At 47.1% G+C, this 22,028-nt stretch overlaps 5 protein-coding genes; 2 read left to right on the top strand and 3 right to left on the bottom strand.

The window, feature by feature from the left end:
- Positions 1–6,350: 6,350 nt before the first annotated feature.
- Positions 6,351–8,407, bottom strand: FFUJ_02616 (related to 6-phosphofructo-2-kinase/fructose-2,6-bisphosphate 2-phosphatase; the record flags this gene model as incomplete). XM_023574368.1 has 6 exons in its annotated part: positions 6,351–6,773; positions 6,833–7,435; positions 7,493–7,573; positions 7,623–7,926; positions 7,973–8,161; positions 8,394–8,407. 6 exons carry the CDS (start codon positions 8,405–8,407, stop codon positions 6,351–6,353), a joined length of 1,614 nt encoding a protein of 537 aa, XP_023428784.1.
- Positions 8,408–9,529: 1,122 nt separating this feature from the next.
- Positions 9,530–10,706, top strand: FFUJ_02615 (probable mitochondrial import receptor MOM38; the record flags this gene model as incomplete). XM_023574367.1 has 3 exons in its annotated part: positions 9,530–9,844; positions 9,900–10,547; positions 10,599–10,706. The coding sequence occupies 3 exons, from the start codon at positions 9,530–9,532 to the stop codon at positions 10,704–10,706; spliced, it is 1,071 nt and encodes a 356-aa protein (XP_023427734.1).
- Positions 10,707–11,855: 1,149 nt separating this feature from the next.
- Positions 11,856–14,699, bottom strand: FFUJ_02614 (uncharacterized protein; the record flags this gene model as incomplete). XM_023574366.1 has 5 exons in its annotated part: positions 11,856–13,102; positions 13,156–13,885; positions 13,936–14,313; positions 14,369–14,470; positions 14,580–14,699. 5 exons carry the CDS (start codon positions 14,697–14,699, stop codon positions 11,856–11,858), a joined length of 2,577 nt encoding a protein of 858 aa, XP_023427733.1.
- A 2,633-nt stretch (positions 14,700–17,332) lies between these two features.
- On the top strand, positions 17,333–18,498 carry FFUJ_02613 (related to ribosomal protein L5 precursor, mitochondrial; the record flags this gene model as incomplete). XM_023574365.1 has 3 exons in its annotated part: positions 17,333–17,574; positions 17,630–18,323; positions 18,373–18,498. 3 exons carry the CDS (start codon positions 17,333–17,335, stop codon positions 18,496–18,498), a joined length of 1,062 nt encoding a protein of 353 aa, XP_023427732.1.
- A 262-nt stretch (positions 18,499–18,760) lies between these two features.
- FFUJ_02612 (probable FES1-Hsp70 nucleotide exchange factor) lies at positions 18,761–19,402 on the bottom strand (the record flags this gene model as incomplete). The annotated part of the gene is made up of 1 exon (XM_023574364.1): positions 18,761–19,402. One exon carries the CDS (start codon positions 19,400–19,402, stop codon positions 18,761–18,763), a length of 642 nt encoding a protein of 213 aa, XP_023427731.1.
- Between the last annotated feature and the right edge of the window lie 2,626 nt (positions 19,403–22,028).

Genomic DNA, 22,028 nt, shown 5'->3' with positions numbered 1-22,028 from the left:
GAATTAAGATAGCCATCTTGGATTACAAATTTGGTGCTATTTGGGAATCAATACCACCTGCTAGGCGTCGAGCTGGGTTCAATTGGCACGAAGAAAAACATGAATGTCTTGTGAGCAACTTGACGCCCATTCAAGGAAGACCCGCAGTGTTGGGCTTGCTCATGTGCCCATCTTGAGACTGGTCTGGAGGCATAATTGGGAGGAAGGCCAGGTACCCAGGCGCTAAAGTCCGGCAGGCGAGAGTCTCCCTTGTCTTGCATCAATGAACCTGGCTCTAGCCCACTGAGCACCAGACTTGCAGAGTTGGGTAAGCTCGATGAGGTGCCGCAGGGTAAGGTACCTACACAGTAATCTGTACCAATCAGACAGGGACTCAGTGGATGGTGCTGATGTATGCTTGAATAGTAGGTAAGGTACCTAAGGTGCACAAGCAGAGCACCTTCACGTTGGGGCCATGATCTTCAGTAAATGTCGTTGTATTTTTATTATACATTTTTCGCTCATTTCCATCCTGACAACCAAATGCAGCCGATTCTCTATATATATCTGCAATGTACCTACCTAGTACTTTGACCATGGAGTACGGAACAGGTTCAGATTGTACTGAACAAAATGATCGGGTTTCTTTTCGTGCCAATGGGGATATGTGCATCCCTCACAAAGGACAACACAAGCTCAAATCATTTTTTGAGAATATTGCGAACCATAATATCCTATTGGTAGCCATCATGTAGGATCCAGTATACCTCAAGAAATTGAAGAAGAAAAAAAGTCCCAACCTGAATACAGCGGCCAGGACATCAACGATAATAAACGGATACAAGCAATACGAATAGTAGCATGTACTGCACAACTACGGATAGGTTTGTAGGTAGGTTAGTAGGTCCCCTCGTGGGCTCGGCAATGTAATAAAGCATTGATCATTAACTGGCACCTGATGTCCTGAAGATACCTACAAGGGGTGCTGTCTTCAACACACGATGCAGTGATTGATATAATACTACAGCCTAACAATAGGTTTAGAAATACTCGCGGAACCCCGTGTGAAATTGAAAAGTCAAACTCGGATTGACTAGAACCGATCGCCCAGGGAGTATTTTAGTTCACATGATTTCCAAAGTGGTCTGGCCCAACTGAAGTTCAATTCGCCAACAACCAGCAGATGTCATGTCACCTCACCTCACTCAACGTACGGAGTACAGCAAATTGCCTCTTCCGTCCCGCCTCATCTCAATCTCCTCGACTCGAGATCTTTTATCCGCGCACGACGAAGCTAACAAGACAACCTAGCAATTGTTTTGAGATATCTACTCACCAAAGCATGTCTGTTTATCGAGCCAGAGTGCAAGTACAACTACATTCCCATATTCCGTACCTGGCAACAATTGTCCAAGGATTATCGTCGCTAGATCTTTAGATGCCCCGGGGAATGTTACCAGCCTTCAATCTATCGATCAAAAAGCAACGTTAGCGACAAGGGGGTTGTCGGACAGAGCAGAGAGACAGCTAACAGCCCCTGCAACTCCCCTAGCATTGGCCCGAATCCACCGGGTTTTCTTTCACGGTTGGTTCCCACCTCATGTATGTAGAAAGTCGAGATGACGATGGACGCTTTCTTACACTGAGCACATGCTCCTGCGGGGCCGTGGCACGGTGAGGCTGGGTGGATCCCTGACGTCTGAAACTTTGGAACCTCGATAGATATCCAATGAAGCAGTGGTTAAAGGTTGCTGTTGTTGTGCCCTAACGGTTCGTCCACAGGAGCCACCGTAATCCTGATGGATATTGGCTTTTCGAAAGAGCTGAGGCCTGACTTGGATAGTTTGGGGATAGTACCCTCGAATAGATCCACAGCATGGACATCAGCTTGCCTTCGGATCTGTTCATCCCAGTGCAACCGCAACAGACAATTCCCGTTTCTCATGAGCTATGAAGTCGTCAGCGCCAGTGGTTGGATGGTAGGATGGCTGGGCGGCGATTGGTGGTGTCGAGGCTTGATTAAATGGTGGTCAATGTGGATACAGGGTTACTTAAGTGTCAACGCCAACGGTGATCTGCTTCAGGCCAATCATTGGGCCAGACGTCATGCTGAGGACGTCATTCTGCAAAGACCAACCGCACGGATACAGTGCCGAAGTGCTTTATGCCCGCGGGTTCAGTTTAAAAACAACAACCAAGCCATGCGGTGTCGAAACGGAAGATAGATCTTGCACCGACGAACGGACGGGTGGATATACCGTTTTGGAATGACAGGCGAGGTCACGCCAAAAGCCGATGCGGCCACGGCACATGGGATGGCTAGCACCTCACCACGAGACCATGATCTTGATGACGCTCATCAAATAGCCTCCAAAGGACTCGAACACTAACAAACGCCCTAGTCACCCATCAAAAGCCCCTGGGGACGTCTCCACTTAGAGCATGCTGACCACAGAACCGATGGCGGCTCTGGACCACTCAGAGGCTCCTGGCAGTCGCGGAACCTGGCGAGGCATGCGAGCACCGTAGGAAGGGAGTTTCCCAGGTGGTGGGCAATCATGCTAGGTGGGTGGAGGACTGCGGAATGCAGTCGGTCATGAGACCCCTCATATACAACGCTAATGGCCATGGCCAAGTTTAGGTTTGTGAAAAGTGCAAGGTGCATCTGATCAACATGAAGGGGGAAAAGGGGTCCCTGATCACTATGGCCAATCATCAAAGTTATCAGAGCAAAGTTGAGGTCCTCATAAGTTGTTTTGACGACCTGGAACCAACCATTGGAGTCTGAAACCAATGAAGCATCGTTACTTAGTATAGCTGATTCTCCAAGTCGCCAAATGGAGGTCAACAAACACGCTTGCGGCTCAATTGATAGACTGGAACTCGGCAAATATTCCTAAAGGCCCGCCACGATTCACCTTGCCAAGTAAGGACTCCGTAATATCATAAGGGGATAAAACGTATCATCAAATTGGGCTGACCGCGGTGACACCGGGAAATGAATCAATGAGGGGTTTTCAATCTCCAATGTCTTGATATATGTACGGTTTCACAGCCAACGAGAAAGCAACGCCACTAAATATGTCAGCATGACTTTGGAGGCGCCTTTTGGTTCCAAACATTGGGTCTCGAAGTCGTGATATCTCCAATTCTATGTCACCTGACATGCGGATGAGTGGATCTTAAAAATTGGACAGGACGACTAGGATGGTTGCCGTCAATTTGAACGTCGTCGATCGAGGCCGATTGGCAGAATCAACGATGAGACGGCTACGGACCGTGACGACAAAGTACAAAGTTCAAAATAGAAACCAAGCCATTGCTGGTAAACTGTCAGCTGGTAGTGAGGTTACTGTTCAGCTAACTATGACCAGCAGTGTCCCAAATTTACATGAACGTTGAGGGTTAAAATATAGATATTCGAGACAACGGCAGCAAGGGGCTGTCTTTGCATATGTTGGATTTTCTGACAGCACACAACGCACCCAAATATGGGCATCGTCGCTGGATGTTCGGGAGCCATGCCAGCTGTCAGGATGATATCGAACGTTTGTATGTACAGGCTTGTATGGGGTGTTGCTATATCAGCCCAGTTTTCAGCCTCACTGTTAGCGCTCATAATCGAACTCCTGCCTTTTTTCTGGACGTTTTGCTTGACTTGTCAAAGGGACTGGCATCGTCGAGTTAAAACTTAATGACTTAACTCCGAACCCCCTTTTGGCTGACTCTCGTCGATAATAACACGGTATTAGCAGTGTGGTTCACGAGCTTGTTAGTGTCAGTCAACATATTTCAGTATAATCCGTACGTGTTCAGTCATTCGAGCCAGTTGTTATACCAAGTTTCCCCAACGCCCTCTCGCACAACTCAGCAAGGGTTCACCAGCGGCTTTGGCGATCCACGGCACAAACCAGGTAGAGATCCGTGACACCCTACCCTTATGTAAACCTTGCAATTGAGATGGTAATTACCCTTTTGATTCACCTGAGCTACCGTTCCGCCTTACTGGCAGTCGCCGTCTCGTCTGTGTCGTACGTGTTGCACCGGCGCGTCGAAGCCATAGTACCGTTACATGTCTAGTGTAAATCGTTGTCCAAAAAGGCCGCTTTATGTTGGTTGTATCCTCGATGTATTTCAGGTTCTCATAGGTCTTCTTGCCAATGTATGGCAGTAGACATATGGCCAAAATGGTATCGTTGTTTCACACAAAGCATCCTCAGCATGGGACAAAACATGCTGTCTAGAAGCCGAGGAGTTATCAAAGCTTGAAAACAAACCCCTAGACTACAGTTCTATTCCTCAGGGCTGGGGCCATGCAATCTCAAATGGGCCTTGACGCTTGAGCATATGAACAGCATGATGAGGCTGGGTTACATGGTCATCACAATAACAAATTGAGGACTGTAATCTGACTTCCATCAGAGAATATCACCAAGCTGACTTTCCCCTTGCAAGAAGTGAAACACTTGTAAGCTTGAACTGATGAGCGGAGAGCTACCCCCATCGTCGAGCCGGTGAGCATATCAAAGTACTATTGGAAGCATGCGGTACAGACTCGTTAGATACTCTGTTAGTCTATGACAGTATCTAAAGAGCCCGAGACCTCCTTCAGATATCCTGGAAGAATGAATTTATGCTGCCCCGTTCAAAGCATTGTTGAGTCCTTCTCGTGCTGACATATCCTTCTCCTACGCCAGCCCATGGTTTCTTTCATCAAATTACTGCCTACGAAGCAAACTCAATACTCGGTCCCGGATATATTTCGCCACGTATGAAGTCTCCCGTAAGCCTATTGGATGTTTATCGCCGGTCTCACTCACATACAGGCGTTACTGTTATATCGCCACCGGAGCAAATTGTAGAGCGTGGCTGGAGTTGGCAAGCGTTATTTTATTTCATTGCCAGAGGCTTCCATTGCTCGGTAATGCACGGTTGACATGGTGTGCAGTATGGTCCTAGTGTATGTTCGAATGCAGGCAGTGATGCTGCTTGTCATATGTGACTGCAAACCGGGGCTTTACCCAGGTTCCCCGGTTCTAAAGTTTTCTTATAGAGTATGTACCCATGATCTGACAAATATAACGGAGTAGTCTCTCGCATTTTTATATCTGCCAGGGCTTCTTTATTCTATACTACATAGACGAATGATGAGGATATGATGACTCTGGTTGGAGATCAACGTGCATATCCGCTGCTGTAATAAATGGTCTATTGATTGATTACCAGTCATGAAGCAAGGCTCATCACATGGCCGTCCGTAAGCATATGTACCCCCCAACAAAGATAACTCAGCCAGCCAAAGGGCACACTCATCTCATCAGTCCTACAGTAACAGCTCACGGCCCCCCTGACCCCTGTGCACACGCTTCCCTATCCAGCGACGTGCATCTTCTTGATCCAAACCCTGGCCATTCTCCAGGTACAAGGCATCGGGAGACCACAGCGTTGTATTTGCACGACCGTAATCCTTGAGATTTTATCCTTATTTGACTTGAATGTGTATGTATGTATGTAACATAGCATGAGCATGTGCCCTAACCTGGACTGCTCTGAGGTGAGTCCTGCCAACGCAACATGTTTGGATGAAGTATCAAGCCTGGGATATCGAACCACGCCTGAGTTGACGCAGCGTTTTGGTCATGTTCAGCTGGCGTACGAAAGACCTCTATTAGTTTTTAGCTATTCAGGAGTGTCTGAGGTATTAACACGATGCAACCGTTGCAAGCAATAGAATTAGAGCTTTTTCTTAAACTGGTTCATTTGGCCCTAGCCCACGGCTGTGCGGGTATCAGGACAGACTTTGGCTGCTACAGGCTGGTAATACTGTCGACGTGCTTAGGTAGTGAGGTAAACTTCCGACGAGAATATGTCCGATCTGACAAATAAAGTCCCGAGGCTTGCCATGTCACATTGGTGTAGTTGAGGCTACCCTACATGCTAGGATATGAATATCCGTCTCTTATGATGAGCTCGTCTCACGTTACGTATAGCTAGCGACATAGCATTCTATAGCAACAACCCATAACCGCGACGAAGCAAAGGACTCATGGTGCCGATCAATGCTACATAGATTTCTTAGCCTCCCTTTGAGCCGAGAAATGAAAGAATTGTGAAGTTAGGGCCTCTTTCATCGACTTGAGCTGATAAACCGAGCTGCATGTTGAAAGAAGCAAGCAAACATGCCTATCAAACATAACTTGTCAACACCAAGTGCCTGATCATTAAACACATCATGATCAGTATGTTGGGCCCCGAGGTGCCATACTGATGGTGACGTGGGAGTGTTACTTGCTGAGAAGACAACAGACAAGAAGCAGCCGGTATCTCTTAGCCAAACATGTGAACTCGTCCAGGCGGCAAGATTTAAAAGACTAGTCTTCATCGTTGACTTTGTCAGCAACCATATCCTTGGCAGTGTTGATAACCTTCTCAGGAGGTCGTTCGACATGCTCAGCAGGAGTGCCAATGCCACTCGGGATAGGGGACAGTTGTGCGCTCACAACTCCGCTGCTAGGAACCGGAATTTTGATATCTTGAGGTGATCCAGGTACGATCTGGGGATCCAGGCCAGGAATATGTATACGCTTAGCCTCATTCTGATATGCTGCTGGGATGATCTCGATGATCTCGTCGCGTGGAAAATTGATGACTGGGATGTCAGTGGTAGAGCAGTGCATTAAATAAGCGTAGAGAACTCGAAGCACCGATTCGTGGGCAATAATGAGAAGGTCGTGCTGTTCTCGCTCGAGTTCGAGAATGATGGGCTCCAGGCGAACAGCCAGATCATGGTATGACTATTGATAATTAGCATTGAGAAGATGACTTACTTCACCAACCTGTAGCTGAAGCATACCTCTGCACGCGGATATCGGTGGTGGTAAGGGTCTAATTCGTGCTTTTCGACCTCATCGGGGTAGATCTGGCGAATCATACGCTCCGACATCTTCTCGCAAACGCCTGGGTTGATTTGACTGAGTTGTGTTCGCTGACGGACCTTGTAGCCTTTCTCCTTTAGGACGTCAGAAGTTTGCACCGTACGCATACGAGTCGATGTCCAAACGGTGAGTGGCGGTAGAGGCACATCTGGACCCCCTTCCTCGATGTTTGTCAGACGTTCCTGCTCTCGATGCTTCAAAAGAGCCTCGGACATTTTTTGGGCATAATCTCTCCCTTCTTGAGACAGAGGGGCATCGGCCTTGTACGAGTCTTCTTCTGCCGTAGTACCAGCCCGGGCAAAGAAGGTTTTCCGTGATTTGATGTGCAGGTTGGTGAGGTAGAAGACGATTCGGTGAGCAAGATAATTGAAGCTGACGTTGTTGTAGAAGAACTTTTCCCCGGCATTGATCATCTTGATGTAGTTCAATTCCTTCTCATTCATGGTTTCAAATACAGGAATCTTCATCTCAATTCTCTGAAGGTATAGCTTAGCGGCTTCATCAGGTTCCATACCAGCGAACTGCAGTCAACATTCAGCATTGGTTATAGTTGGATCAGGCAGATGGTATGTACTCACGTCTGGGGACGAGATCTTGACATTTCTTGCATTCTCACGAAGGATGCGTTCATCATCGACAAAGGACTCGATGAAAAGAGTCTGCTGCGTCAGCGATTGCTGAGACCCGACAAGATGGGTGGTGACTTACTTGAACATCGTGCTTCGCAAATTCCTTGGCTAGCGAACGCCGTCCATTAGCAGTAGGGTTTACTGCATCGTAAATGGCGACCTGGCCGTTGTCGTGATTCAGCCAGGAGTAAATGTCTTCACGGCATTTCTTCAGGATTTTCTGGCGCAGAATGACAGATGCAGGCGATGCGTTCGGGAAGAAATAATCATCGGGAATAGATCCATCGGGGCCAACAGTTGCTCGACGGTAGTCGCCGAGGTGAAAGATACGAGACTTCACACCAAGCCACCCCAAATAACGTGCCATGGAAACGCATATATGTCTGGAAGGTTGTTAACTTGGACCAGGCACAGAATCATTAAACCTACGTTTTCCCACGTGCAGGTGGTCCAACCATGACAATTGCGATGCGGCCAGAGTGAAACAATCGGCCAGACATGGTGCTGTATAGCTGAGCCGGGGCCAAGTCTTGACCATGAGGAATATCATGAATGGCATCAATAAATGTAGAGCTCTTGCGACGGTACCGAGGGGCATTGGCCGCAATCTCGGCGGTTCTGTCAACATCAGCTTCATCGCTTAACAAATAACGAAAAAGACATCTGTCTTTGGCCAAGGTTCGATGAAAGACGGGGATCGACATAAAGCGACACTCCAAATCACAGGGTTCCGTGATTCTAGGAATGAAGATGGTACCGACTTGAAGTTGAAAGACGACGAAATTACCTAGGTATCTAGACACGGGGAGGAACGAGTGAAGAGATGAGATGAGAAAGGATAGCAACATACAAAAGAGTATCCATCTTGTCTCTCGTCGGCGATGCCTATACACGATGCTTGTGTGGCAAGATTTTTGAGAGGAACGGCGAATTCGAGAAACCGAAGACTCTGAGGCTCAGCCAAAACGGACAGTTGGCGGTAATTTGGGAGTATAGAGACAGTTCAGGCTTTCGTTGGGTTCAGATAAACACAGTTCTATTGGCGGTAGAGCGACAAAAGGAGGACTGCCGCGCCTTGTTTTTGGCGAAGCCCTCAACAGCCTCGATCGTTGAGTGTGATGGATCTTCAACAAGGGTGAGCCTCAAGAAACAATTAGTGGCAGAAGCCGGTCTTTGCCGGCGGGGTCAATATTTAAAAGCGAACAGGCCGGTCGTCTGATGCTACTACGATGGAGCCTTGGGTTGATCAGAAGGAAATTTCGCGTTTGAAGTGAACACGATAGAGATAACCTAAGTGAACATTGGGAACGAGGAGCAGAAAGTAGCAATCGGTTGGTGTTGAAGAATAGTAGTTATGCCACAGGGAGGGAGCTGGAGATCAGGTGCAGGTACTCTCCGAAGTATCTATACCCACAAGGAGGGGACGTCATATCTCAGATATGCGTTGTAAAGAATGCAAGGCGAACCCTAAATCCCTGAGATATAAACCCGCCGGAAAGTATACAGTACATTGCACTACCAGAATAACGATAACTCCGCTTCTGGCGCAGCCTACCTGATACACAGTGAACAGCTGGGATGCTTCTGTAGGTACTTTCCTTTGATTTATCCCCCTCCAGCTGTAGGGTACCTTATCCTTGGGCGTTAGACTGTACTAGCCACAATCTCTCGGGATGGACAGTTGGAGACGCCACAGCCGACTCGGCATCATAGGTGGCTCGTGCTCCCCACCCAAGAGCTGTCCAAGCCAGATGAAAATTATTCTCCATCTCCATCCAACTGCGCTCGTCATCACGACCCTGGCGTTCAGAGGCCTCGGCATTCAATCGCTTTCGAGGGTATTTTAACAACTCCTTCTACTTCACTAATTTCGCATCACCGAATTTTGCTCCGGCTGGCTGATCGTCCACCGTCGCTGTCCACTATCTCTTTGTTGGCACCTCTTCCGACCTCTTCCCGCCCTCGCTTCGGCGCACCTCAGTCACAATGGCCTCCGCAGCCGCATTGGATCCCGTCAAGACGGCCCTGCTTTCCAATCCCATCGCTAGCGTTTTAGGAGATGCCCTCAACTCGTTTAACGAGCGAAGGGCCAAATTAGGCCTTTCCAACCCAGGAACTATCGAGAGTCTTGCCAAGGAGGTTCAGCGCGATGTCTTCCTCAACAATTACATGTTCACCGGAATGCGTGCCGATCTCACAAAGATCTTTAGCATGGCTCCTCTCTTCCAGGTTTCCCACCAATTCGCCATGGGAGAGCGCATTAACCCCTACACATTTGCTGCGATGTACGGAACAGGCAAGGTAAATACCATGAGCCACGGTATTTCTGCATAGTAGGTCGCTGATTCATCGACAGGTCTTCTGCCAAGGTAATCTGGATAACGAGGGTTCTCTCTCCGGTCGATTCAACTGGAGATGGTCCGACAAGTTTGTATCCAAGTCTCAGATCTCCATTTCTCCCGGTGGTCAGGATATGGCGCAGTTCGAACACGAGTATACTGGCAACGATTTCAGCGCATCCCTCAAGATGCTGAACCCTTCTTACCTCGAGGGTGGTGTGACTGGCATCTATATCGGAAGCTACCTCCAGTCTGTTACCCCTAAACTCGCCCTAGGTCTTGAAACTCTCTGGCAGCGACCTGCCCTTACCCAAGGCCCCGAGTGCGCTGTCTCTTATGCTGCCCGTTACAAGTCCGCAGATTGGATCGCTACCGCTCAGCTCCAGGCTGCTATGGGCACCCTTAACACCTCCTACTGGCGACGACTCTCGGACAAGGTTCAGGCCGGTGTTGATTTGAGCCTCGGCCTCGTTCCCTCTGCAGGTGGCCTCATGGGTGGTGGCCTTCAGAAGGAGGGCGTCACCACTATTGGTGCCAAGTACGATTTCCGCATGTCTACTTTCCGGGCTCAGGTGGACTCCAAGGGCAAGCTTAGCTGCGTTCTGGAAAAGCGTGTTGCACCACCCGTTATGATGACATTTGCTGCTGACATTGATCACTTCACGGTTTGTGCCCTAATTCCCATCCATTCGACCATGTACTGACAATCACTCTAGCATCAAGCCAAGATTGGGTTGGGTGTCTCAATTGAGGCAGCCCCTGAGGAGCTCCAAGAACAACAGGAGTCTCTTGGCTCCCAGCCTCCCCCTAACATTCCCTTTTAAGCCCCGAGCTTAAACTCCTCTAAAATCCGCGACGACGCGGCACTCCCCGCTCAAATGAGTGATATATCTTAATGATCGCTCAGCTGTGAGCAGGCCAGGACGAAGTTTCGACCTCACCCCAAACTCTTCTCACCACACTCGATGTCTTATTAGTCGTCCTTTTCGTCTCTGGTGATATCATGACTTCCCAGCCCGAGGGAGGTGGCCTGGCCAGCATTAGGTCCCGGTCCAACCCCTATGTGCTTGGAAGTTGAGTATCTGTGTATATTATTGTCGTGGACTTGCATCGTCCTGGTCATGTGTATGAATTTCCTGCAACGCACATTACGGAGGGACGAAAAGTCAGTCATCGCACTGTTCTTGTTTTTAAATAGTTTTGAACGAACTCCTCATCTCGGCGCTCATGGCGGCTGCGGTTGTTTTAGTTCGACGTGTTGATGGGTCTGGATGAGCTGGTGAATATCAGGGCAAGCTACGAAGAGATGGCCTCCCTGCTCATGTATATGTGTACAAGGAAATAGACAAACTTGAAGCTACGTCTTTCGCCTTCTCATGGGTTATATGCGAGAAATGGTCATGGATTTGTTTGACTGCTTTTCGCACAATGTCCTTCAGCACAAATGGTAGACGTTATCACGGGATATTTGTCACCTGAAAGCATTTTGAGGCTCTAAAATCAAATGATGAAGTCTTTTCTCGCCATCAGCGTGCGGTACCACCTCCGATTCTTGTGCTCATTATCTCATATATGCGTGTATCATGTTCGAAGTACCCCCCAAACTTCGAAAATTAGCCTTGCGACAACAAATTGTCACAACCGCCCAAAAACGCCTTGCTAATTACCAGAGTTCTGTTCACTTTTTTCTTTCGCAAGACCAATACGGGAAAAAAAGGAGGTCTTCATAGGGCACCAACATCACAAAACCATCTCTGCGTAACCTGCTGTCCAACGTCATACTAACAACAAAGTCGCTGCGTCACCCCATCCCCGTTCATCTGTTTAATCCCGTGCCAGTTCCTCCTTGTAAATCGAGACTCCTATAGCTATGCATGTCCAAACATCAGAACGATCGTAAGTATGTGAAGTATAATCTAATTGCATTCTCTCTCTCGTAACGTGGTTATCGGGATGACGTAACAGGATGACTGCTACATCACTGTACATTCTCGTTCAGGTTGGTCGCCGCTCTTATTCTTTACTTTGTCTTTGGACTTGACCCTCTTATGTCCATGTTTATGACCATGGTGACGATGGTGATGCTGTTCGGGCTCTGGTTCGGCGAGTTGCTCTGTTCCATCCACGGCATCCTTTGATTCCTTCGACTCTTTAGATATCTCTGCCGTCAAGACACCCGTGGAGTTGGCAGAAGACATGCCAATGCCATTGGCTTCATCTTTGGGCTCCGTCAAAGGCTCTTTGCTCGGCCGCATGAGACCGCCCAATCTGCTCATCGAGAAACTAATGCGATTTTCTCCATTCTGGCTACTGGGCCGACTTCTGTTAACCAATGTGAATCTAGATGCCGCGCGTGATAACCTAGATGCTGTCGATTCTTCGTTAGGCGTGACAGCTGGAGAGTGGGAGTTGGGGGTATGTATGGTCGAATCGGTCCAAATAGCGCTGGGACGCCGCGAGTCCCCAGCTAAAGATCCCGGGTTGCGATCGATATCTTCGCTTCTCCGTGGTCTTTCGCCCTCCATAGAGAGGCGAATACTTGGTGGTTTACTAGACAAAAGTTGTGAGTTTTCCAAGGTCGGTGTACTATCAAAATAGCCTTCCTCCAGACTACCCAATCGGTTGCTTCGCGAAGGAGTAGGAGGCAATTCAATGCTGATTTTCGAATCATTGTAGGAGGGCGGTTCTGTCTCTGTCTCGTCCACAGATGGAGGCGAGACTTCGACCATCGGCATAACCTGATAGAACAGAAGATAAGGCATTTCCTCCTTCAATGCTGACCTGATATCTTCCACATAACTGACTCGGTTTTCGATCTGGAGGTCATCGAATTTAACCCATTGTGCTTCCTCGTAATCCGGTGGTGGGTCGAAATTATGCCGTCTATTGTCTTTCAATAACTTAGGGGCCACCCGGGCGAACGAAACATAATGGCCGCTTTGTAGCGAGTCGCCCCGGTGGCAGATGACGGACTGTAGGACGAGCTTATAGTCCGTGTTCAGAACGTTCATATCTTCCTCGGCCTTGGGTTCATCGGCTAGCATGAAATGGGGTAGTCTCAGACTATCGGGAATGTCGATAAAGGTATTGTGACGTTTCGGCTGGCCGGACTCAGTCATGGCGTAACGCTTGAGACAGATGCCAACAACAGGCCTTTGCTCAAAGTTCAATGCGACCTCCGTATTATTTCTGGGCTCACTGCTTGAAAGCGCATGCCAAGCTGAACTATATGTTAATATTCATACTGGGCTCAATGAGGTGGCGCAAACTTACGAATTAGACGAAAAAACTGCCAGGCTGGAATAGTAACTGCTTTCACAACTGTCGAGCCTTTCCTCATAGCCTTTTGAAGCATTGTGACATTGTCTGGGGTAGAGGGACGACCGTCTTCATCCAACACTACGCGCTGGATAACGCTGGTTGACCTCGTTCGCATGCTTGGCTTGTTCTTCACTATTTCCACAGTCGTAACCTCTCCCTCTTCTTCATCATCAGGAGTGCTCCCGTCCTTGACATTGGGATCTGCTAGCAGAAGAGGAACCCCCTTTTCCGAAGTTGGCGTTATCTCCAACGGTGTATTTACCAAAGGGGATGTTGGTGTTGATGCTTCGCCGCGTTCTTCAGTGATGATGCGAATTGTATCCCTATGCTTGAGTGTTGGTGTCTCACTTCGACTCTTCTCTTCTACCCCGAGCTTCTTCCCGTCTTCGCTATCTCGCTTAACGTCTACCTGGGCGTTGAAGTATTCTTCGAGGCAGTCTTCTAATTTCAGACCCTTCTCCTCAGGATCTGGCGGTACAGCCAGATTCAGGAGACGCTCGTAAACAACCTTGTGGTCGTCCTTGTCCTTCTTGCCTTGGTGGAAGAGATCGACTTGCAGTGAAAGTAGAGGCAGCTGTAAAGTTTCTGTTATGAAAGCAAAGGCCTCCGAAGTGTCTTGTTGTTCAAGCATCCGTGCATCCGACCATCCACAGTCAGCCAGAGCGTCCTGTATTAACTTGGTCTGTTCAATGTTAGTTTGAACATCACTGAGATCGTGCCTATGCCACTCACCATATCCGTATGCACTAATTTCCCCGTCCTCAACATATTAACCCACATCCGCAAAAGATTGACAAGTTTGTTGCGATTGTCTTCTTCTGGAAAATCATTCTTGAGCATACACTCGAAAGCATCGATCTTGGCGAACATTGAGAACAGAAGTGCATCAAGATAGCAAGTCACATTGCCACGGTTTTCGGCACCCACCATATCCACGCTGGGATCATATGGAATAATGATACCCGCTGCAGCCTTTTGCTCCATATCGATAAACTCAACTGTCTTATTGGGGTCGTGGTCTGCAAACTTGGTTGCCATGATGTCGGTGACATGGTCGGCGGTGACATTGGTTATGTTGAGCTCGTCTAGTCGGCGTAAAATGTCCTCGATCTAATAGAAGGCAAAGTTAATGACACGATCCTTCATGCTGTAATCCGAGTCGTACTTGTGCGGTATCCTTCTCTTTCTCTGCTTCTGCTTTTGCTCCTTGTTTTGCGCTGTCGTTTTTGAACAAGGCCATGAAAGCCCCAGCGGAGAGTGGTCGAGGCTGGATAGTTGTGTGTCAGAATACTTCATCTTGGACTATAACAAGCTCGTTGCTGGATGCAGTTCTATAGATCACCCATCAAAGAATTCCCATCCAGGCAATAACGTACCTTGTTTTTGTTGCTAGTGCTGTCAGGAACCGTTGGGACAACTGGCGCTGGTGTAGCCGACTTGGATCGCCGGCCATTCTTTTCGCGCTTGCTGAGAAACTTTCTTGGAAACTCCTTCATGGTGTTTGAATAGCAAGGGAGAGTCGGATATGTCGATCAAAAGTAAGAGAGGGACTCGTCAGGTTCAACGAGGGAGAAACAAGCCACAAGTCTTCATCATCGGGGGCGCATCCGTTGTTTGGGAAGGGTCGGGAAGTGGCTCAAGTGCGACGCGCGATGGGTGAGATGGATTTGTTCGGTTTACGGCTTTCAAGTGTTCGACAAGAGAAGAAATCGATGGAGGAAGAAAACACAAAGCAAGTGTTTCAAGCTTTAAGAAGAGAGAGGAGTTTTCAGCTAGTAGGAGCAAGAGAAAAAGCGAGGAAGCTGAAATACATCCTTCAGTTGGAGGGACCTGTGTACTTGAAAAAAAAAGGCCGAGACTGAGTGATCAGCAAGGTAAGTCGGGCATCGGAGCGCAAGTCTCAATGGCCAAACAGCCCACGGGAGCGCTTGTTGAGGGGCTAGAGGGGGTGACCTGAAGGTTATCGTACTAAAATAGAAGGATAGGCACCTAGGTTGATAGTGGCGGGGGTGGGACAGCCTCTGAGGTAAGGTTTAAGGTAACAGTTGTAGGACCCCTGTGCCCTGTCAATCCTGTCACTCCCGTCGGTAAGGTACTTAGTACGGAGGTTTACTTTTTCTTCCTTGCCTTTTGTCTATGGAACCAAAAAGTGGGCAAAAGGGTTTGTAGCTATTATTCAATTGCCTCGAACAACTAGGTACACTTCAACATTACACTTCATTGGCTAGTGTGACCGGTTCAACGGCGCTGATATCCTTTCTGTTTTTCCATTCCAGGCCGGTAATCCATGGAGCCGATCCTAGCCAATTTCCGCGCAATAACAAGGACAAAAAAACAGCGGCCTTGCAGGGCGAGCTAAGCCAACGAGGAAGTTGGCAAATAGGTTATGAAAGAGTCAAGTGATTTACAAATTACTGAAGCCTGGCCAACTCAGCTCTAACATACACACGTGTTATCATGTGTGATGGAACACTCGTCTGTGCATCAGCTCCCCTTCTCCTGATAGACCCTAGGTATTTTGGCCGCAGCATCATTGTACATGTGTAGTAGGTTCTGTAATCTTATTCTCTAATCACCTAACCCACTCGATTCTACCTCAGCTAAACTCAGCCAGAACTCTTGTAACACAACAGTTCCACCAAAACACATTTTGTAACAGCTCCAAAAGGGAGATACTCTGTATCATTCGGTGGCTTTGCATTGCCATCGTCACCATGATCGTCATCTTACTGCACTTCGTCACACCGTCAGCCCTTCTATAATCGTCCGTCTGGCTCTATAGACTTTAGGCTGAGATGATGCACTCACATCAGGGCTATAGGCACAACAGAACTGGTGACCTAAGAAAAAGCGGACTATGCAGGCGTGTGAGTATGTCAGGTACAGCTAAATACCTAGGTAGACGCATTCGATCGAAATTGGATCTCTCATTCGTATCTGAATACGTATGCAATTAGTCCCTGCGCCAAATGAACCGAAGGTCCCTCTAGGAAACTGAAGGCTCTTCGGTCTGGTGCTGCGTATTATTAACCACAACCAGACGAGTTCATGGTGGCCCGGGGAGCCTGATCTAGGCATTGCCTGACAATGCCTGGAAATCTTTGATCGTGACGTATAGGTCTTAAAGATTATCAGACCGCTCCTCTGAACATCTACTCCAGCAGTTAGATCAACCACTGTGTCGGATGTTAAGTACCCCATGTTTGTCCGACAACGTATGGTTGTTGATGTTTTCGGGCCGCCCGTTGAAAACCTGGTTCGTTGGGAAAGCCACCTACCTGTATCTGAACTCGGTCGCCAGATCGGTCCTTGCTCTCAAGAAGGACGGAGATAAACCGGGTCGACGGGACCACGGACATCCCGCGTCCAGCTTTTCGGGTCCGCTGACTCCGCTCCATATTTTGAGGCATCTACCTGAAATACTGAAGTACGTCGTCGGACTGTTGCATAGTCCGAGACCGATAAACGTTGGTGGAAAAAGGCAAAGGACTCGGGCACAGCGATATCGTCCATTTACTCAAGAACAAGACTATTGGTGGCATCGTAATTATGCTCTCTTGGACTACTAATACTAGACCTGGTTTTTAGATCTGGGTAATTGGAGGGGTGATCGGAGTGCTTCGGAAGTGGTGATCACGATGCTCAGGATTGAGCAATCAGATAATAAAAGCTAGCTCAAAGAGAGCAGGCTCAATTACCAAGTTTACGTATTCAGAGTAAGGTAATTTGTATAGGACGATCTTCTTTTACTTCAAAACATACTTAGGTATGTAGGAAAATGAGAATTAATAGAGAATATGTTGACAATGAAATCCGTAAGATTGCAACTTTGGCCACAGATCTTGAAATAAGTATTGATATGACGCTTTCGGTAACAGGAGAAGGGGAATCAAAAGGAGCAGGTTTCGATTCAGTAATGAGATTTATCACAAGTCTTAAATAAACTTGAATTTACTTACCTTACCCAGGCATTCCTCAAACGATGTACGGTGTAAGAGCACAGCCACAATTTCAGATAGGTACCTCATGTGGCGCAGCCAACCGCCAGCCGCTTAGATGGAAATTTCCAAATCCACGCGACGACCACACATCTTTTCGACGACGAGGAATTCCAATCTACGAGCCCATGATGACCACGGTACGAGAAGGAGCTCGCATGGCGAGCTCATTGGGACGGAGGCATCTGCCTCTGAGGACAGGTTCCGTTTGTGTGCAGCGCTTTGTCTCGACCGAGGCAAAGAAGTCCTCCGCTCTCGCAGATCTTGACAATGCTTCGTCTTTTGCGACAGGTTCTCCCGACGAAGCGGCTATCCAGGCCTTCAATTCTAGAGAAAAAGCTGCAGAGACGGGCAAAAAACTTCCCGGCAATAGGTCCGTAGCCCAATTGCTCCCCTTGACTGAGCTCGAGTTGATTGACTTGCTATAGATACCAATACCATCCTCCCAAATACTACCGTGGTCCTCTACACCCCGTCCAGGTGCCCAAGTCCTCCGATCCGACTGCTCGAGACTTCGTTCCCGGTCCTTTCAGCTTCCCTCGATTAAAGCACACATACGAAAGCACGATTGCGCCAGATCTGATCGCCATGACATATCAGCATACCCCGCCAGGTTCAGAAGTTCCTGTTTCCAACAAGGGTAACTTGAGGGAATGGGACGAGTCTTCGCCTTACCACAAGAATCGACCTCGCCGAGGACCTCGAGGTGGTGGCTCTTCAAGGCTAGGCTTAGTGGAGCGCCCAATTGAATGGCACAACGTACCTGATATTGAGGCTATCACTATCAACTCATTCGCTCCCATGGGTGCCCAGAACAAGGAGTACCTGCACGTGTGCCGTGCTGTTATCCAAGCCATCTCTGGTGCCTTCCCTGAGGTCACAAGAGTCAAGCATGGCGTTGTTCAGTGGGGTGTCAGGAAGGGCGACAAGACTGGCTGCAAAGTGACGCTGAAAGGTGCTCAAGCTTACGACTTCCTTGATAAGCTCATTACTCTGGTCTTGCCTAAGATCAAGGACTGGCCTGGTATTGATGCTACTACTGGCGATAGTGCAGGCAACCTGGCGTTCGGTATGAAGCCCGACTGGATGGCATACTTTCCTGAAATCGAGTTCAACTACGACGTGAGTGCTTATACACTAATCAAGACAAGGGTGAGCTAATCATGAGTAGATGTACCCTGCACGACTGATGCCTGGATGTGATATATTCATCAAGACGACTGGTACATCAGATAGGCAAGGCCGTCTTCTTTTGGAGGCACTCGGCCTTCCCTTCTATGGCAAGGCTAGGCACTAAATTACGGAAGGTGTCGTTGCAAGGCGTTGGAAACAAATGTCAACTCTAAGTAGCTGACATGTAGCATAGATTCATGTACCAAGACGAATGTATCATAAATGAATATTTAAAATCCAGGGCAGATTGCCTATACCCATTCTATTTTAGTACCCTCCGGGATCTTCATCTCTCTTGTCCACGCCCTGTGCTTCAGTCCAACGCCCCAACTCCGTCCCAATGCAACTGTTCGTTATGTTTTGATGTTTGATCCCACTAAAGTTTCTCAAGCCTTGCCGATCTTCTCGCGTAATCCGTTGACCACCTCGTCGACAGCCTCCATGCTTGTGGCATCGACCTTGTCAGTCTTATGACCCCTCTTGGTCAACTCATCGGCAAAGAGGTCCATCGCTGGTTGGTAATTGCGCACCGCTGAGCTCAGCGCATATACAGCCTTGCGCCGAACATCGTTATGCTCATCCTCCTGGGTCGCTAGGTTTACAAGTAGCGGAAGCCCTCCCATAGCGAGCAAACGCTCCTGGGTGCGCTCGTTGTTCTGTACAGCGGTTCCCACACACCAGGCTGCCATCTTGCGCATCTCTCGCTCGTCATGCTTGAGCTGGTCGAGTAGTGGGGTCCACAGGCTGAGATTTGCGATATTGTTTGCATTGTCGAGTCCCTCAATAAGTTGCTCAAAGTTGTCAAAGGCGATGAGTTTGTCGTCAAGGGAGACCTGCTCAGCATCGTCCGATGTGATTATGTCCATAGAGGCCCTCATAAGGTCGGCGTCAGAGGGACCGCCCATGAGCGATGCCATGAGTTCTGGTGTGAGTTGTGTGGTGGGAGCTGGGGCATCAGGGTCATTTTTGGTGGCATCTGATTGCTCAATACTCCATTTGAGGAGTTCGTTAAGTCGCTTGTCATCCATGTCTCCTTATTTTTGTAGTGTGTTTCTTGATATGTTGCTTGAGCTGAGTTTGTTGAAGGAGTAAGAACAAAAAACATCAATCTTTTGATATTTGCTTTCAAATTTCAACTTTACCAAGCATATCGATTAGAATTTGCCCATTTCTGGAATCTTCAAGAAGACTCTAGTCCAGAAACGGTCTAGCTCAAGACAGATACAAAGAACACCAATTCTCCATCAACCGACCAATTATTTTCTGGCAGTTCGATAAGGATACATTGCAGCCCAATCAGTGCCTTATGATGACTTGTACATGCGTTTGAGTCAAAGAACATAGTAGTACCAAGCTTCTGCTGGGGATAGACACCGCAATTCAACTGACAGCAGTTCTACGTGGCAGAGATATATTTCATCATAGCTCCCCTCCAGCTCAGCAAAGCTGCCCCACCTTGCAAGGTTGCCCCTCATCGCTGCTTTTGTGGCCGAGACGGGAGAATGAGCTTAAAGTGAGAGCGAAAAAGGCTAAGAAAGGATTCTGTGTAAGATACCACACCAAACAGCATGATTGACCAGAAGGCACTGTGGCTGGTTGAACGCGCGTGTATTGCGTTGCATGACACTTGCAGGAGCCTGGCCGCAAGGCTACCATAATACTGAAGTCTAAATTCCCATGTTCGAACTAATGGAGCCTAGTCAGTGGACGCATTTCGCATCTTCGAGAGGCGCCGGAGATCCCGTTGTTCGTAGGTAAGTAAGCGAAGGCATTCATTCTCACAGCCTGGCTACTGGCCGACTGCTCCCGCTGGTGGGTTTCCCCGGCTGGGCTGGGCAGGGGCGAGATACAGGGGTCTAATTCAGAGTTTAGGAGATCTGTTGATTGTGAAGCCAATATTTGACAGCCTCGTGGTTCAGGGGTGCTCATGAAGCGGTGTTGAAATTAGGCTGCTAATACAGTGGGGGGCAAAAAGTATGAAGACCCCTTAAGGTACCGAAAGGGGCATCTAACTGGAACAGGAGATTATTGCAATGCCGCTTTAAGCTTATATTTTTAACCTTTTAAAGTAACTGTAAATAGGCTTAATACTTTATATACTAACCCTTTATAGCAATTATAGCTATAATGCAATTTAGCATTATATTATAAAGGTTCTTTAATACTATATCTTAAAGACTATCTTAAGCTTCTATTGTAGTTAAAATTAAGGCATATTATATAGTAACTGTATTTTCTATATAAGTTAGTTTTAAATATAATTAATATATCTTTGCCTTTATTAGTACCTATAGATTCTCTATAGGGTTTAAATCAGGCAAATATAGCAGTTAAGTTATTAGCTTAACCTAAAGCTCTTCTAGGAGGGCTTTAACAATCTAGGTAGTATATATAGATATATTATTATATATAAAGATATCGCCAGCTTAAAGAAACTAAGGTAAGATATAAAAATAAAGATAATATATATTAATAGTATTAACGTTACTAATAAAAGGCACTAATAGTATATAAAAATTATAACTAAAAGCAGCCTAAAATATCTACTAAATAGTACCTTACCTTCTTACCTCTTTTATATCTTATATGCAAAGAGCTTTATAAGGCAATAAGAAAGTCTAAATAGGTCTTAAGCCCTAACTGCAGTATACTATATACTTATTACTCTATTTTATATACCTTTAATTAATACCTTAATATATTATAGTCTATTAAAGCCTCTTGCAAGCCTATAGTAGTATTAAAGTAACTTATTTTTTCTATATTTATTTTCTCTTATTTATCTTATATAAAAGGTATTAAAGAGATTATAATTTAACTATATTATTAATAGAATTAAGTAAATCTTATATAGTTATATATAAATTAGTTATAATAGCATTATAAATTTAATCTTATTACTTTTCTATAAGCTTATACAGTATGCCTAATTAAGGTAAAGAAAAATTTTCCTCTCTTTATTATGCCTTATAGCAATATATTGTTTTAATTATTTTAAGGGAAATATAGAGAAACTGCTTCTAAATTTAATAGTAAGAATAACCTTATCTCTTTAATTTATATATTTAAGACTGTAATAAAGGCGAAAGCTCTTTGCCATGTGGCATTATAATCTGTTTTTTAATGTTATAATGTATATAAAAAAGCGGCATTAAAAATGCGGTCTTAATCGGGCTAGTCAGGGAGGAGCTACTTAGGGGGTCTTTATACTTTTTGCCCCCCACTGTATGAACCACACTCACGATGGCGAACAAGATATGGGACTCGATGGAACATAAAATTGTCTCTCAATATATAGTAACGTTCAGCAGCACATCCTGATTTGTCGAAGAAGTCTCTATAGTGAAGCAGATGATACAGCTGCGTGAGATCGAGGAGGTTCTCGCCGCCAACCACAAATCCCTACCTATCCAAGGCAGACCAGTCGGAATGAACGGGTGAGTGCTGTCTCTTCAGTAAACGAAACAGGCCCTAACGCGTATTTGGTATGGTTGGTCAGCAAGAAACTTCTTCGATACAAAAGCTCTCTCCGCGTAACTCTGCCCTGAACGAGGATGTATATTGCTCGATTAGCCACTTGTGCTAATTATGGAGTGGAACTCGGGACCTGGAAGCTGGGTACCGGTTCCAATCTGCGGAGCATCTGGAGATTTG

The sequence above is a fragment of the Fusarium fujikuroi genome, chromosome FFUJ_chr03 (genome assembly GCF_900079805.1).
Source record: "Fusarium fujikuroi IMI 58289 draft genome, chromosome FFUJ_chr03".
Taxonomy (NCBI): domain Eukaryota; kingdom Fungi; phylum Ascomycota; class Sordariomycetes; order Hypocreales; family Nectriaceae; genus Fusarium; species Fusarium fujikuroi.
Note: the sequence above shows the minus strand (reverse complement) of the source record. Positions and strands in the feature narration are given on the sequence as shown.